Source organism: Cottoperca gobio, chromosome 12 (genome assembly GCF_900634415.1).
Source record: "Cottoperca gobio chromosome 12, fCotGob3.1, whole genome shotgun sequence".
NCBI lineage: Eukaryota > Metazoa > Chordata > Actinopteri > Perciformes > Bovichtidae > Cottoperca > Cottoperca gobio.
The window spans coordinates 21544972-21563036 of record NC_041366.1 but is presented as its reverse complement, the minus strand read 5'-3'; the positions used below and the strand labels follow the sequence as shown (position 1 = coordinate 21563036).

Sequence of the window (18065 nt, the reverse complement as noted above, 5' to 3'; positions counted from 1 at the left end):
AAGAAACATTAAATGACTATAAAGAAACATTAAACGACTATAAAGAAACATTAAATGACTACAAAGAAACATTAAATGACTATAAAGAAACATTAAATGACTATAAAGAAACATTAAATGACTATAAAGAAACATTAAATGACTATAAAGAAACATTAAACGACTATAAAGAAACATTAAATGACTATAAAGAAACATTAAACGACTATAAAGAAACATTAAATGACTATAAAGAAACATTAAACGACTATAAAGAAACATTAAATGACTATAAAGAAACATTAAATGACTATAAAGAAACATTAAATGACATGACTATAAAGAAACATAAAGCGACTATAAAAGAAACATTAAATGACTATAAAGAAACATTAAATGACATGACTATAAAGAAACATAAAGCGACTATAAAGAAACATTAAATGACTATAAAGAAACATTAAATGACTATAAAGAAACATTAAACGACTATAAAGAAACATAAAGCGACTATAAAGAAACATTAAATGACTAAGTCCCAGAGAGGAGCGTAAGGAGGAGACACAACAAAGCAGCTGAACAACCTCAGAGTCTGTCTGTGTAGGAGACGTGGGGGGGGGGGGGGGGGGGGGGGGGGGGGGGGTGTGGGGGGGTTGGGTGGTGGTGGGGTGGGTGGGTTTAGTTTGTGGGTGGGGTGGGGGGGGGGGTTTTTGTGTGTTTGTTGGTTTTTTTTATAATATATATATTAATAATATTATATTAATAATATAATATTATTGATATATAATTATAATTATTATTATAATATTATATATTATATTAATTATATATTAATATAATATATTATATTAATAATATTATATTAATAATATAATATTATTGATATATCTATACATTATTATTATAATTTATATATTCCATTATATTTAATCTCATAATTATCTTAATAATATATATCTTATCTTCCTCTTATATCTCTTATTACTCTATTATATTAATCTATACTTTAATCTTATCTTATTCTTACTTATAATCAATATTATTAATATATCATTACCTATAATATTATATCTTATATCTCCTTTCCTTCTCTCTTCATACTCTCTCTATCTACTCTATTAATACTCTCTCTCCTATCTTCCTTTAACTATCTCTCTCCTCTTATCTTCCCTATTCTCCTCTCCTCTCTCTCATTAATCTCCTCTTCTTCTCTTCTCTTCCTCCTACTCTCTCCTCTTCTATTCTCTCTTCTTTCCTCCTCATCTACCTCTCCTCTCTCTCCTCTCTCCTCTCCTACTCCCTCTCTCCTCTCTCTTATCTCCTCTCCTCTACTCTATTCCCATTATTATTACTATACTATATACTATATATCACATATGAACACTCTATTATTGGAGACATTTTATACTCACATTTGGGCCTTTCTGCATCAATTAATGCTGTTAATTTCCTCGCTACTTTAGTTTTTATTCTGAATATTTTGGTCTCTGAGTCCGTCTGCTGTCGGGGGAACACTTGGATTCATAAAATCAGTATTTCTAAAAATCCAAAGTTGATTCTGCAGAATGAGCTACATGTACATCTATTAGTTAATGTACGGTAGTAAATGTTATCACTTGGTCCCATTTCCCTTTTTCCTGTTTGACTTTGCGTGTCTTTCCCTCCCTCTCCTCCCACTCTCTTCCCTCTCTCTGCACAATCAAAGCAATTGTAATTATGGATGGAGAGTGTGATGTAACTGCATAACTGTCAGCCGAATACATCACATCTGATTAAGGACTACAGTGTGTGCGGCTTCCCCGCTAATGAGAAGCAGAGCAGCGTTAGTCGGTGCTTCAGAGGACAGAAAGTGATCCAGCTGGCCTCTCTCCGGCAGTTGCTTCTGTTCCTCCATTTTCCCCCCCAAATATTTGGGTCTAGACGAGAAGTCTCAGCTCTGTGAGCCAGGGCTACGCTGCACTATTTCCGATTCAACTGAAGTGAACAAGCCGTTTCCATCGATCCTTTCCCTCTTGTGTACAAAAGGAATCCAGAATATTTCAAATTCTTTAAAAGTGCAATAATAAGGGCGGATATGAGGAGTGGTGTCATGAGGATGTCTGAACTCACGGACGGTGCATTTTTCCCCGTTGTAGCCTGTACGGTACAGTCACACTCGTACTTCTCCTCCCCATGCCTGACGCACACGCCCCAGTGCTGGCAGGGGAAGTAACAGCATGGGTTCACTGTGGAGAGAAGAAAAGGAGAACTTACTGTAAGCCCAGGCAAACTACACAACGCTGTAATGTGAGATCTAATATTTACTTGACAATCTTACTTCCTGCGCAGTGATTTAGTTCCTGTCATCCTTTAAAACCATTTCTGTCTTGAGCCGGACGGAAGCGTCAGATTAAACCACTTTTATTCAAATAAAACCCATCTGCCATTAAAGTGACGTAATCCTATTTAATCCCTGCTCCCAGTGCCGTTATTATCCTTCAGGGATATTATCGGTATCTCGAATAAAGAATGATGATTGCTGTGCAAAGATGACGACAATAAATCATCTCGAGAGACGTTTATTTCCGCTGGAATAAAACTTCATTGACACTTTTATTCATAATACTTTCTGGAAACTGTCGTAGAAAGAAATACTAAACAAAGTTCATAGTTCAGTTTGGATTGATGTTATTCTTCATACATGTTCTGTAGACTCATTGCACATTTATATGTTCAGCTATCTTAAAGTTAAATTGATTATTTGGTAGTACATCAGGAACCTTCCCAGGTATTATGAGGAAACAATTAGGAATTTATGGACATTTTCTACTTAAGAATTAAGCAAATTATGAATCTTTTGAACCTTTTCCTTTCAGAAACAAGATTTCACGACTTTAAGACGGATTCTGTGTCTAAACTGAAAAGTACAACCACAGAAGGGGGGGGGGGAGACGCTTTGACAAGATAAAACACACACGTATGTTAGTTTTAGGCTGACAATGAAATCCTCTTGAAGAGACAGATAAGAGACTGTTTGGCATTCCTTCACCCGAAGATTTATGCACAATTACTAAAGTTCCTAATATTATACAAGACAGTTCAGGGTGCAGCATTACAGATAAACACATCTTGAATGTGAATACAGATGATCTGTAAAACATCCAGTGAAAGGATAAGACGCACATTACCGCAGAGAACATGTGAAAACACGCCTCTCTGCCCACGCAGCCCCATCCCCCCGGTCCCCTGGCGAACACCAAGCAACCTCATCTTACTGCTATGTAAACTGCATGTACACTATATGATTTCATGGGTCACATCGAGTTTAAACCTCCCATGAGTGAACAAACCCCTGGAGGGAGTCTTCCTGCGAGGGTCTTTACTGCAACTGTGACACGGCAGCTCATTCAGAAGAAGTCCTGTGACTCCGACTCCGCAGAACAGAAGAGCAGAAATCAGAAGAAAAGAAGAAGCTGGTGAGAGCTGATAATGTGGGCCCGAGGGCAGGAGAGTATATTGTGTATATAAGGGAGGGGGCGGCCATACAGGTCGGCAGGAAGAGTCTGGGAGTTACACCGCTAGATATTAACTTCAGAAGCTACAAAGATTAGTCGACTATTTTGATAATCAAGTATCGTTAAAAAGTCATTTTTTAATGCAAAAATGGCAGAAAATGCTGTTTTTGTCTCATAAAATGGAGATTTCCTGCTTTTCTGTTTAATATCATATAAAGTGAATATCTTTGGGTTTTGGACAGACGTCACCTTGACTTTAAAGACTCCTTTTGTTAGAAAATAATAAAACTGATACTGCAACAAGTTGATATGCATCAGGAAACAGTCTGTAATCAGACCTCCCAATGCTACTTTTTCCTTATCATAATCAACTTAAGAAGAACAATAAGGTGCCAGGCATGATGGTGAATAATAAGCTTCTTGCAGAGTCTCTAAGCTGGTGAATCCTGTTATTGTACCAACAGCAGGCTTGCCACAGCCTGTCTTTGCTATCACAGTACCGGAATGTCTAGCAGCCCGGTGTGCAGAGGAAGACCTGATAAAACTACAGGGAGAAGGAAAACACAGACTCGCAGGCCCATTGATTCCTGCTATGTTTCCTGCATCGGACCAGCTCTTAAAGCTGCACATCCTCAGACTAGCAGACGTTACACCACCCTGTATGTCCCACTGACCCCTCACCTACCTGTGCTGGAGGTAACCTCATCACCTGGCATGCAGGCTCCCGCAGCAGCAAGAGCAGAACACACACTGATCCTAGACAGAGGCTGCAACAACAGTTTGAAAGCAAATTAGTGTTTAGGAAGAGAAAAGGTAAGAAACATACATACATATCTATAAAAGCAAACAAGGAGACATACTTACATCTCATTACACGCAGCGTCAGTTCAGGAGAATTTCATCCCAACTCATAAAACTGTAAGAAAAGTGTACAAATCCTGAGCTGGTCCAGAGAGTTGTGATGAAGGATCAGAGAGTGAGAGTAAAAAGGAGCAGTCCAACAGGTTAACAGAATAAATGATGACGGCACAATAACATTTCATTTCGCCCTTCAAATGGAAATGATTGGAAACAACATGAAAACAATGTGTTGTGTTTACGTTTCCTCTTTCACACTGATACTTGAGTTTTCCGTCCGTGTGAAGCCTGAGCTGCAGCTGACGCTCCAGGTTGTCTCCATAGACGTGTCCTGCGTCCACCTGTGTGTCCACGGGATGGACGAGGAATGAAAGTGAGAGATGAGCGTTCACTCGTTCATTCTGTGAGTCACATTCAAGCAAAGCACAAGCGATAAGAGGATTTATTCCTAAATGATGGAAACCCAGAGAGGTGCTTAAAGCAAAGTTTCACCTGTGCGTGCTCTCTGAACACCAGTTAATGTGTCATGTGTGTTCAGAACACGGGGCGGTGGTGCTCTTCAGCCGCCTTGTGGCCATATGACAACCTTTAACTGGCAAAACACGTTTTATAACCTTGTAAAACTAGTTCTCCCCCTAAGTCATAAACACAGCAGGTTTACAGATGGATCACCAGAACACTTGTTTCACACTAAAAGCAGAAAACGGACTGACCCCGTGCGCTAAAGCCTTCGTGAAGCCCAGACCCATGCGGTTGTAGGTCTTAAAGAACTGGTGGGTGAAGTGCTGTGCGAAAAAGGCGAACATGAGGTTGGAGCCCTGGGGGTCGGGTCTGAACGTCCTTCTCTTCAGCAGCCTCTCAACCAGCAGCTCAGGGTCAGGCAGCCCAGCCTTGCCTGAACAGAAACACTGCAGCGTCACACAGAGCACATCACACACACACACACACACACGCCTCTAGTCATAATACTGAACCCGTGCGTCTGAAAACTGATACGGTTAAAACATCACACGGCGCTTTGCAAGGTCAATAATATGCATCCGTGTCAGTGTGGCAAAGTACTGCAAAGGTCAAGAACATATAAATATATATATGTACAATATAATGTTTCACAATGAGACAGGATGTGCAAATATATTGATCATATGATATATATATAACAGATATTGATGTGTTCAAAGTGTTACTATGAATAGGTAGGGCTGGGTAATTTTAATAAAGCATAAATGAGGGGCTAACCTTTGACCCCCAGAGATGTCGGGCAGTCCTCCGGCACTGGAGGCAGAATCCGAGTGTAGTAGCTCAGATTATAGTAGGACTCCCAGTTGAGGTAGCCGTATTTGGAGTTGAAGGTTGGAGGGCTGGGTATTAAGTCGGACCTCGCTGTTCATAAGAAAGAGTAAAGTCATTAGAGACACTGAACATGTCACAGCCCAGATGAAGGAACAGCTGACTCTGCACCTGTGAGAACGACCCGCATGAGGACGTCCCGTAGGAAGGTGTAGTTGATGACGTCCCAGAGCCGCTGGAAGTGGGTGAGAATGTAATGCACCACATCTGGAGTGGGCTTGAGGAACTGACGCACTCTGGTCCAAAACTCGGCTGTGGAAGGAGGACACATGAAAAAACAATGTGGTTCTTACTGGAAGTCGGGACAGCTGGAAATACAAAGTGGAAATACACACGGGAGAGAAATGCACTGCTCATTGCATGCTTCCAAGAAGGTATTCTACTCCGACTATCAGGCTCGGAGCTTTACATCCTGGGCCTTAGGGTAGATTACACACCAGGCAAAGGGCCCAAACCTACAGGAGCCCCACAAGCTGCAGGCTTATCAATTAGTTTGTGTGAACTACACTCAACATTGGTTTGAGATGAAGCTACAATAAATACTACAAATACACTTTATTTATTGAGCACTTTTCATACAAGAGATGTAGTTTTATGTGCTTTACAATAAAAAATAAAAGGTTAAATAGACAATGAAATGAGAATAAATTATAAAATATAAGTAAAAGAAAATCATTTGTATAAAAAATAGTAAAAAATAAGAATTACATTAATTATATAAATGTAATAAATGAATTATTACATTATAATATATATATTAATAATATTATATTAATAATATAATATTATTGATATATAATTAGTAGTAGTAATATTAGCTATAATGATATAGAAGTGATGAGGAGAAGATAGGAGGGATAAGGAGAGAGGAAGATAATATAGGATAGGAAGAAGATATAGAGGAGAGGAAAGGAGATATAGAGGAAGAGAGGGAAGGAATAGAGAAGAATAGGAAGAAGAGATATTAGATAGAGATTAATATCTAATTATAAAATAAATAATATGAGATATATAATATATAATATTATATATTATATATATATAATATATAGATATAATATATTAATAATATTATATTAATAATATTATATTAATAATATTATATTAATATAATATATTATATTAATAATATATAATTAATATAATATATTATATTATATTAATAATATATTAATAATATTATATTATATATTATATTAATAATATATAAATATAATATATATATTAATAATATAATATAAATAATATAATATTATTAATATAATACATAATATAATATTAATTATATATTAATATACTATATATATATACACATATGAACACTCTATTATTGGAGACATTTTATACTCACATTTGGGCCTTTTCTGCATCAATTAATGCTGTATAATTTCCTCTGCTACTTTAATGTTTTTATTCTGAATATTTTGGTCTCTGAGTCCGTCTGCTGTCGGGGGAACTTGGATTCATAAAACTCAGTATTTCTAAAAATCCAAAGTTGATTCTGCAGAATGAGCTACATGTACATCTATTAGTTAATGTACGGTAGTAAATGTTATCACTTGGTCCCATTTCCCTTTTTCCTGTTTGACTTTGCGTGTCTTTCCCTCCCTTCTCCTCCCACTCTCCTTCCCTCTCTCTGCACAATCAAAGCAATTGTAATTATGGATGGAGAGTGTGATGTAACTGCATAACTGTCAGCCGAATACATCACATCTGATTAAGGACTACAGTGTGTGCGGCTTCCCCGCTAATGAGAAGCAGAGCAGCGTTAGTCGGTGCTTCAGAGGACAGAAAGTGATCCAGCTGGCCTCTCTCCGGCAGTTGCTTCTGTTCCTCCATTTTCCCCCCCAAATATTTGGGTCTAGACGAGAAGTCTCAGCTCTGTGAGCCAGGAGCTACGCTGCACTATTTCCTGATTCAACTGAGATGAACAAGCCGTTTCCATCTGATCCTTTCCCTCTTGTGTACAAAGGAATCCAGAATATTTCAAATTCTTTAAAAGTGCAATAATAAGGGCGGATATGAGGAGTGGTGTCATGAGGATGTCTGAACTCACGGACGGTGCAGTTTTCCCCGTTGTAGCCTGTACGAGTACAGTCACACTCGTACTTCTCCTCCCCATGCCTGACGCACACGCCCCAGTGCTGGCAGGGGAAGTAACAGCATGGGTTCACTGTGGAGGAGAAGAAGAAGGAGAACTTACTGTAAGCCCAGGCAGAACATACACAACGCTGTAATGTGAGATCTAATATTTACTTGACAATCTTACTTCCTGCGCAGTGATTTAGTTCCTGTCATCTCTTTTAAAAACATTTCTGTCTTTGAGCCGGACAGGAAGCGTCAGATTAAACCACTTTTATTCAAATAAAACCCATCTGCCATTAAAGTGACGTAATTCTATTTAATCCCTGCTCCCAGTGCCGTTATTATCCTTCAGGGATATTATCGGTATCTCGAATAAAGAATGATGATTGCTGTGCAAAGATGACGACAATAAATCATCTCGAGAGACGTTTATTTCCGCTGGAATAAAACTTCATTGACACTTTTATTCATAATACTTTCTGGAAACTGTCGTAGAAAGAAATACTAAACAAAGTTCATAGTTCAGTTTGGATTGATGTTATTCTTCATACATGTTCTGTAGACTCATTGCACATTTATATGTTCAGCTATCTTAAAGTTAAATTGATTATTTGGTAGTACATCAGGAACCTTCCCAGGATATTATGAGGAAACAATTAGGAATTTATGGACATTTTCTACTTAAGAATTAAGCAAATTATGAATCTTTTGAACCTTTTCCTTTCAGAAACAAGATTTCACGACTTTAAGACGGATTCTGTGTCTAAAACTGAAAAGTACAACCACACAGAAGGGGGGGGGGGAGACGCTTTGACAAGATAAAACACACACGTATGTTAGTTTTAGGCTGAGCAATGAAATCCTCTTGAATAGAGCAGATAAGACTGTTTGGCATTCCTTCACCCGAAGATTTATGCACAGATTACTACAAGTTCCTAATATTATACAGACAGTTCAGGGTGCAGCATTACAGATAAACACATCTTTGAATGTGAATACAGATGATCTGTAAAACATCCAGGTGAAGAGGATAAGACGCACATTACCGCAGAGAACATGTGAAAACACGCCTCTCTGCCCACGCAGCCCCATCCGCCCCGGTCCCCTGGCAGAACACCAAGCAACCTCATCTTACTGCTATGTAAACTGCATGTACACTATATGATTTCATGGGTCACAGCGAGTTTAAACCTCCCATGAGTGAACAAACCCCTGGAGGGAGTCTTCCTGCGAGGGTCTTTACTGCAACTGTGACACGGCAGCTCATTCAGAAGAAGTCCTGTGACTCCGCAGAACAGAAGAGCAGAAATCAGAAGAAAAGAAGAAGCTGGTGAGAGCTGATAATGTGGGCCCGAGGGCAGGAGAGTATATTGTGTATATAAGGGAGGGGGCGGCCATACAGGTCAGGCAGGAAGAGTCTGGGAGTTACACCGCTAGATATTAACTTCAGGAAGCTACAAAGATTAGTCGACTATTTTGATAATCAAGTAATCGTTAAAAAGTCATTTTTTAATGCAAAAATGGCAGAAAATGCTGTTTTTGTCTCATAAATATGGAGATTTCCTGCTTTTCTGTTTAATATCATATTAAAGTGAATATCTTTGGGTTTTGGACAGACGTCACCTTGACTTTAAAGACTCCTTTTGTTAGAAAATAATAAAACTGATACTGCAACAAGTTGATATGCATCAGGAAACAGTCTGTAATCAGACCTCCCAATGCTACTTTTTCCTTATCATAATCAACTTAAGAAGAACAATAAGGTGCCAGGCATGATGGTGAATAAATAAGCTTTCTTGCAGAGTCTCTAAGCTGGTGAATCCTGTTATTGTACCAACAGCAGGCTTGCCACAGCCTGTCTTTGCTATCACAGTTACCGGAATGTCTAGCAGCCCGGTGTGCAGAGGAAGACCTGATAAAACTACAGGGAGAAGGAAAACACAGACTCGCAGGCCCATTGATTCCTGCTATGTTTCCTGCATCGGACCAGCTCTTAAAGCTGCACATCCTCAGACTAGCAGACGTTACACCACCCTGTATGTCCCACTGACCCCTCACCTACCTGTGCTGGAGGTAACCTCATCACCTTGGCATGCAGGCTCCCGCAGCAGCAAGAGCAGAACACACACTGATCCTAGGACAGAGGCTGCAACAACAGTTTGAAAGCAAATTAGTGTTTAGGAAGAGAAAAGGTAAGAAAACATACATACATATCTATAAAAGCAAACAAGGAGACATACTTACATCTCATTACAGCAGCGTCAGTTCAGGAGAATTTCATCCCAACTCATAAAACTGTAAGAAAAGTGTACAAATCCTGAGCTGGTCCAGAGAGTTGTGATGAGGAGTCAGAGAGTGAGAGTAAAAGAGGAGCAGTCCAACAGGTTAACTCCTGCCTGCCTGCCTGCCTGTCTGCCTGCCTGTCTGTCTGCCTCTCTGTCTGCAAGTGCTGCAGCCCCGCCGCACTGCGCCTTTACCTGCTGTCCCACAGAAAAGGGAGAAAGTGGGAAGGAGACTTCACTAAAGTGTGGTTTTACACTTTTTATATATCGCCCCCTGCTGGTACAGGAGCCTCACTGCAACTCTGCTGCTTTCCCCATGTTTCCTCCCTTGTGCTTGGCCAGTTATACTTTTAAATAAGACCACGGATGGTTCCCCGGCTTTCACCTGCAACATGTCGCTAAAGAAACATAAAACGACTATAAAGAAACATTAAATGACTATAAAGAAACATAAAACGACTATAAAGAAACATTAAACGACTATAAAGAAACATTAAACGACTATAAAGAAACATTAAACGACTATAAAGAAACATAAAACGACTATAAAGAAACATTAAACGACTATAAAGAAACATTAAACGACTATAAAGAAACATTAAACGACTATAAAGAAACATTAAATGACTATAAAGAAACATTAAACGACTATAAAGAAACATTAAATAACTATAAAGAAACATTAAACGACTATAAAGAAACATTAAACGACTACAAAGAAACATTAAACGACTATAAAGAAACATTAAACGACTATAAAGAAACATTAAATGACTACAAAGAAACATTAAATGACTATAAAGAAACATAAAATGACTATAAAGAAACATTAAACGACTATAAAGAAACATAAAATGACTATAAAGAAACATTAAACGACTATAAAGAAACATTAAATGACTACAAAGAAACATTAAACGACTATAAAGAAACATTAAATGACTATAAAGAAACATTAAATGACTATAAAGAAACATTAAACGACTATAAAGAAACATTAAATGACTACAAAGAAACATTAAACGACTATAAAGAAACATTAAATGACTATAAAGAAACATTAAACGACTATAAAGAAACATTAAACGACTATAAAGAAACATTAAATGACTACAAAGAAACATTAAATGACTATAAAGAAACATTAAATGACTACAAAGAAACATTAAATGACTACAAAGAAACATTAAATGACATGACTATAAAGAAACATTAAACGACTATAAAGAAACATTAAACGACTATAAAGAAACATTAAATGACTACAAAGAAACATTAAACGACTATAAAGAAACATTAAATGACTATAAAGAAACATTAAATGACTATAAAGAAACATTAAACGACTATAAAGAAACATTAAATGACTATAAAGAAACATTAAATGACTACAAAGAAACATTAAATGACTATAAAGAAACATTAAATGACTACAAAGAAACATTAAATGACTACAAAGAAACATTAAATGACTATAAAGAAACATTAAATGACTACAAAGAAACATTAAACGACTATAAAGAAACATTAAATGACTATAAAGAAACATTAAATGACTACAAAGAAACATTAAATGACTATAAAGAAACATTAAATGACTATAAAGAAACATTAAATGACTATAAAGAAACATTAAATGACTATAAAGAAACATAAAGCGACTATAAAGAAACATTAAATGACTATAAAGAAACATTAAATGACTATAAAGAAACATTAAACGACTATAAAGAAACATTAAATGACTATAAAGAAACATTAAATGACATGACTATAAAGAAACATTAAACGACTATAAAGAAACATTAAATGACTATAAAGAAACATTAAATGACTATAAAGAAACATTAAATGACATGACTATAAAGAAACATTAAACGACTATAAAGAAACATTAAATGACTATAAAGAAACATTAAATGACTATAAAGAAACATTAAACGACTATAAAGAAACATTAAATGACTACAAAGAAACATTAAATGACTATAAAGAAACATTAAATGACTATAAAGAAACATTAAATGACTATAAAGAAACATTAAATGACTATAAAGAAACATTAAACGACTATAAAGAAACATTAAATGACTATAAAGAAACATTAAACGACTATAAAGAAACATTAAATGACTATAAAGAAACATTAAACGACTATAAAGAAACATTAAATGACTATAAAGAAACATTAAATGACTATAAAGAAACATTAAATGACATGACTATAAAGAAACATAAAGCGACTATAAAGAAACATTAAATGACTATAAAGAAACATTAAATGACATGACTATAAAGAAACATAAAGCGACTATAAAGAAACATTAAATGACTATAAAGAAACATTAAATGACTATAAAGAAACATTAAACGACTATAAAGAAACATAAAGCGACTATAAAGAAACATTAAATGACTAAGTCCCAGAGAGGAGCGTAAGGAGGAGACACAACAAAGCAGCTGAACAACCTCAGAGTCTGTCTGTGTAGGAGACGTGGGGGGGGGGGGGGGGGGGGGTCCACACATGTCCGAGACTTTTACTGTGTTTACACGAAGAACTCGTCTATGAAGTACCCCCTTCACGTGTTTATCACAGATATGTTCGTGACCAACATGAGCCTCATGGCTTTCAGATATATTGTACATTTTTTATAGTAATTTCTTTCCATATTTTAATTTATATATCTTTTCATATTTTTCTTCTATTCTATACATTTTTCTGATTTGTTTTGTATTTTACTTCTACTCTATAAATGTTTTTTGACTATTTTTAAAACCTTCTTGGCAATAAACCAGCTTCTGATGATAAAACGTAATCTAAATGTTGCGTCGATACAACTTCACAATACTTTAAAATGCACATTGAACAAGCTGCACAGCGTGTCTGTAATGTTCATGAGTTCATATTACTCTAAAATATGCATTAACGTAGACGTGGAGACAAAGAAACTACCAGATACGCTGCAGTGAAACTTGCAACAGCAGAGGATTAAACGCTGCAGCAGCACCAACAGGTATGTTTGCAGATCCAATAACAAATTAAACTTGGCGACAGTTTAGACGCCGTCAGAGCTCTGAAACACCTCCAGGTCATAAACTCTTTCAGTGCAGTGACAAAGGCTTCCTTCATTCAAGAGTCACGCCGTTCTTTGATGCACGTTTAGGGTTACTATCCTGCTAATCTTCCTCGCCAACGTGCATCTTGAGGCTCCTCTTTTGTCAATATGCAGTTCTTCCTTTAAATTCCCAGACGCAAACATTTGCAGCACCTTTGCCTGCTGGTGTTCTTCACCGTGGAACTGTTTGACTCTCTTGTAAACTGGCCCCCCTCCAGCTCAGTATTGTTTGGCTGCTGCTAAATATTTAGACTTGTTTTGTTGTTTGGAAGCTGCAGTTTATCTTCCAGCTGCACTTTTACTGAGGAGGAAGCAGCTAATGGATGTTCTGTGCAGCTTGAACACAGCCCATGTGCAGCGTGGGACCCTGATTCAGAGCAGCCCCCTCATTCTGCAGCAGAGGGACCCTGATTCAGAGCAGCCCCCTCATTCTGCAGCAGAGGGACCCTGATTCAGAGCAGCCCCCTCATTCTGCAGCAGAGGGACCCTGATTCAGAGCAGCCCCCTCATTCTGCAGCAGAGGGACCCTGATTCAGAGCAGCCCCCTCATTCTGCAGCAGAGGGACCGTGTCCTCGGTGCCCTTATGTTCCGTCTAAAGAGCCACAACAGATCTAAATCTCTCCTGCAGATCACCAGATGTTCAGCTCAGGGACTAAAACTGTTTTTAGAATTTGTTTTGTCAAACTCAAAGATCAGATTATAAAAACAAACATATTTATAAATAATTCTTACACTTTCTGCAAGACAGGAAGTATTTGATAAGTTAATGTTTGTTTTCCTTTTAGGGAAATTACTTATTCGATTAGTTTGCATTAAGAAATGTAGCCTTAACAGTTTGTAATTAAATGTTTGAGTCTTAAATTAGTAACAAATAAAATGACCCCCCCCTCATTATATCATGTTGTGTCTAAGCAGCTTTCTGTCAATTGAATTAGAATTATTATTTTTAATAAGGTGGGTGACAGCAACAATAGTGTTTCACATCCTGGGTGCAGATTTGTTCATTCCACGTGTAGCATGTGTCCGTTTGTATTTTTAACTCACTACAAACCTCCAACATCAAAACAATAGTTCGTTTCTCAAAACAATTTATTTCAAGTTTGTTTAGTTTTGACAAACGGTTATCGTACTAGAGATTTGCACACATGAACCAAGTTGGAATTAAGTCTCAACACCTGCGTTTATTTAAACATCAATCATGACACGCCTTTTTGCTTTCACTGGTCAAACAGAAAGGCTTAAAGATCGAGAAAAAACGAAACTGTTTAACACATTTATTTAAACAAAAATGTGTCTTTTAGGATGAGCTGGAGGCGGCCACTGCAGCACGTCTGGGTTTGGGGGTGGTGCCTTCCCTGAAACCATTCCTAGAAAATACGAAAAAAAGAAACAATTGAGGATGATGCAGAAAAAAAAAATCATTTAACGTTGAGTGAGACTTTGAGGTGAACGCCTCTATTTGATCTTCCTGACAGAATTCACATCTTACTTTAAATTGAGTTAAAAGCTTCAGTTTGAATCTTCTGCAGGAGTTTCAGGCTCCTCAGCTAACTAGCAAAGTAACCAGCTGAACATCCACAGCTGCCGAGCAGATGATTAATGCCTATAAATATTTAATTCTCCTCGACTTGTTTAAAAACAGAAGGATAAACAGAAAGTCTGTGGCACAAATGACACAGACGTTAAGCATGCCGATGGTACGCAACCAACGCTTTGATATTAAACCAAAAAGCTAAAAGTTTACTGAGATTTGACCCCTGCAGTCAGTAAATGGGTCGTTTTGAGCGCAGGTGTAACGGGCGCCGGCTCAGCTAAATGAAATGTGGGATTAATGATTATTAACACGGAACTCTGAATGTTTTTATTTTACTCCGGGCTCGCAGGATGTCGCCTCACTAACGCCGCTTACCTCAGAGAAATTACTGATATCATACTGAAGTCAATTGTTCAGACATTTATTTTTCAACATCATCGGTAAGCAGCATCATTACATTTTATAAAATGTATATTCGGACGAGCACAAACTCGACGTGTGATATTTTATAGTTTGCCTGATGTGTAATGTGAAAAGGATGTGGATCGATTCATTTATCCAACAACATCGATACAAAGCGTGAACCGGTCTTTGGGATTTGCCTTTATTTTGAAACTCAATGAACAGGTGGTCTTTTATTCTTTTTTAAAATAGATTCTTTTATATGTAAAGATCCCAGTAAGAAATGGCCAAATCTTATTTAGTGGCTTTTAGTGAGTTGATATAAAAGTGTAAAGATGATCACAGGCCCCTGAATCAAAATCGTGACAGTCGTCAGAAAACGTTTGTTGTCCAAAGAATCGGTAAACACATTGTGATGAACCTTGTGAGTAACACCCTGAAGGCCTCGTAGTCGACGGTTTGTTCAGTTCCCCGTTGCAAAAGAAACTCACTGAAGCTCACTTGGTGTTGACAGGTTTAGTTTCTCCCAGTAAAAAGCTGTTTGGTACTTTCAGTTCAACCGTCAAAGTAATATTTCTTCGTTTCATTGCAGTAACGCATGACGAGCAACATCTGGAGAGTTCTGATATGTAGGCAGAATATTTTGACGGTGATGTTATACAACAGTACGGTTGTTTTCCATTATTATTTATGAAGAGTATTCTTTCTAAACCTTGTGACATGTTTTTTATACGTGACAAAACATGGCATATTCCATGTTTTCTCATCTTTGAAAATGCGTCACAATAAAAACGCCTGAAATGAAGTTCTGTGCCGTGTGCATCCCATCTGATGTAGTACCTGAATCTGCGGTAGACGACCTTCAGGTGTCTCAGACGGCCGGTACCGGTGGTGTTCCTCCTCTTGGCCTTAGCGCTCCAGTTGTCTGCAAAAAAACAAAACAAAAAGTCAGTATGCATCGAAGGAGCTTGTAATTATACAATGTGTGATGATGCAACTTTGAGTGTGCTCTGCCAAACAAACCAAATATTGTTGTTAAGGCACAATGTAATAACGAAGTCACTGGACTGTTAAAACACACAGCTATGCAGCTCAATCAATAATGATTAGAGGTGGCCGGTTAATAGTTTTAGCATCAAACATGTCATTAGGAGACTTACACTTTCTCTTGCGCTTCTCGGGGTAGCCACACTTGCCGCAGGAGGATTTCTGCAGATGGTAGGCCTTGGACCCGCAACGACGGCACAAGGTGTGCGTCTTGTTCCGGCGCTTACCGAAAGATGAAGTTCCCTTCGTCTGAGAGGTGAAAATATTAAAGTAATCAGAAACAATTCCCAAAGACTTCATTCAAGATGAAAGCTCTGAATGGTCTTGTCTCAGAACAGAATAATGAATCACAGGAAATCATATGTTCAGACATTTGTGTTTGGAAACATCATTGACAAGACTCAACGCAGCAATCACCACTTGATGTTGGATTTAAGGGATGAAATATTGATCATTACTCAAAAACTCAGTGGCCATTTTATCTGGCACACCTGTAGTCTAGTACAAGCCAATACAACTGTTCTGCCATAAAGTAAACTTTAAGATGTCTAATGTTTTCATAAGTGTTAATTCAGTCAGTAAGTGGTGGCTTTATATTGAGGGTAATATTCTGCTCAGGTCATGTACATAAATATGGAAAACAAACATAGGATCACCTCGACATAAAGTATTCCAGTACAACACCTCTGCAAACTACAACCTCAATAATAACCAGTTAATTTACACATTTCTGAAAATGTCAACAGAAAATTAAACTTAGTCAAAGCAGAAACTATGGCAGAGCTGATGCATTAGATTGTTCAGGTGCTTAATGAAGTAGCCAGTGTGTGTAAATTAGTATAAAGCACTAAACATACTTTATCTTGCCCAAATCTTCGTCTGCAAAAAAGGTTACATGCCGACAGTGTGTACACTCACTCAGAGCTAGTTATGCTAACCACTATAGAAAAGCTATTAAGACTGCTACCTTTACAAGACAAATAATAAAACTAATTCAACAGTGTTAACCTGCCGGGCATAACAGGCAATATTAAGAGTAATCTTAACGTTATCTGGTGTTTAACTGCGATAACTTAGGCCCATTCTGCAGCCTGGTCCTCAATGCTACGAGTAGCATCTAAACGCTGGACGCATACAACAGGAACAACGTTAATTTTATTAAAATTAAGTTTCATCTCAAAAATACTTTACCCGAACGGTAAAGGTGTTTATCCAACACCGAAACAGCAACAGCCCGTGTCAGATAAACGGCACATTACACAGATGTTTAGAGATTTGTGTCTGCCAGCGTTGCTACTTACCATTTTCGTCCGGTGGCTAAGGGAAAAGAGACCGGAAGGGGGGCTTGTGCCGCATGAAATCACATCCGCGCTACTTCCTGTGTAACACAGAAATGTGACCCCCCATTAAAAAATACGTCGACATTTTACAAAATATAAACGCATATCCAACATATATAAACTAATCTATATTTCTCCACATTATAAGATAATGAAAAAAATAATGTTTTGCAATGATGAACCAGAATTTAACACATTTATTTTACCATTGTATAGGCCCACATTCAGTTTAAATTGAAGACCATGTTATATTTATTTATCATATTGTTTATTTTCATTATTTAGAATTAATTAAATGTATGTTCTTACTTGTTATTGTTTTATTTTAGTGTAATGAGTGTAAAATGGGGCACGATTGAAAGGTGGATTGGAGTTTTAATCTTGATTTCAAATAGTTTTAGTACTGTTATTATTTTTTATTCATATTGGTGCATATCTGAAAACATGTGTTTAACCAAATTACAACAAACTAATTGACACATAACAAGCTGGAGGTCAGATTGTGGTTTCTGGGGCTCCGGCAAAATATAATTGAGTTCGACAAAATAATCTTTTTCTGGGGCTTTTGGCTCAGTTG

General features: G+C 37.3%; 2 protein-coding genes and 2 non-coding genes across 4 annotated transcripts; all 4 read right to left on the bottom strand.

Moving 5' to 3' along the window:
- Nucleotides 1–3964: 3964 nt before the first annotated feature.
- On the bottom strand, nt 3965–10529 carry LOC115017043 (prostaglandin G/H synthase 1-like). The gene is made up of 9 exons (XM_029445211.1): nt 10011–10529; nt 9829–9912; nt 7738–7854; nt 5793–5933; nt 5571–5714; nt 5045–5226; nt 4574–4672; nt 4159–4240; nt 3965–4017 (listed from the first exon to the last, which is right to left on the bottom strand). Exons 1-9 carry the CDS (start codon nt 10015–10017, stop codon nt 3965–3967), a joined length of 909 nt encoding a protein of 302 aa, XP_029301071.1. The 5' UTR covers nt 10018–10529.
- Nucleotides 10530–14320: 3791 nt separating this feature from the next.
- rpl37 (ribosomal protein L37) lies at nt 14321–17526 on the bottom strand. The gene is made up of 4 exons (XM_029444781.1): nt 17450–17526; nt 16262–16397; nt 15942–16026; nt 14321–14532 (listed from the first exon to the last, which is right to left on the bottom strand). The coding sequence occupies exons 1-4, from the start codon at nt 17450–17452 to the stop codon at nt 14463–14465; spliced, it is 294 nt and encodes a 97-aa protein (XP_029300641.1). The 5' UTR covers nt 17453–17526; the 3' UTR covers nt 14321–14462.
- Nucleotides 15068–15146, bottom strand: LOC115017242 (small nucleolar RNA SNORD72). Its single transcript, XR_003833237.1, has one exon. It is a non-coding gene; the product is annotated as a small nucleolar RNA SNORD72 (small nucleolar RNA).
- On the bottom strand, nt 16470–16549 carry LOC115017243 (small nucleolar RNA SNORD72). The gene has a single exon (XR_003833238.1). It is a non-coding gene; the product is annotated as a small nucleolar RNA SNORD72 (small nucleolar RNA).
- Nucleotides 17527–18065: the final 539 nt, after the last annotated feature.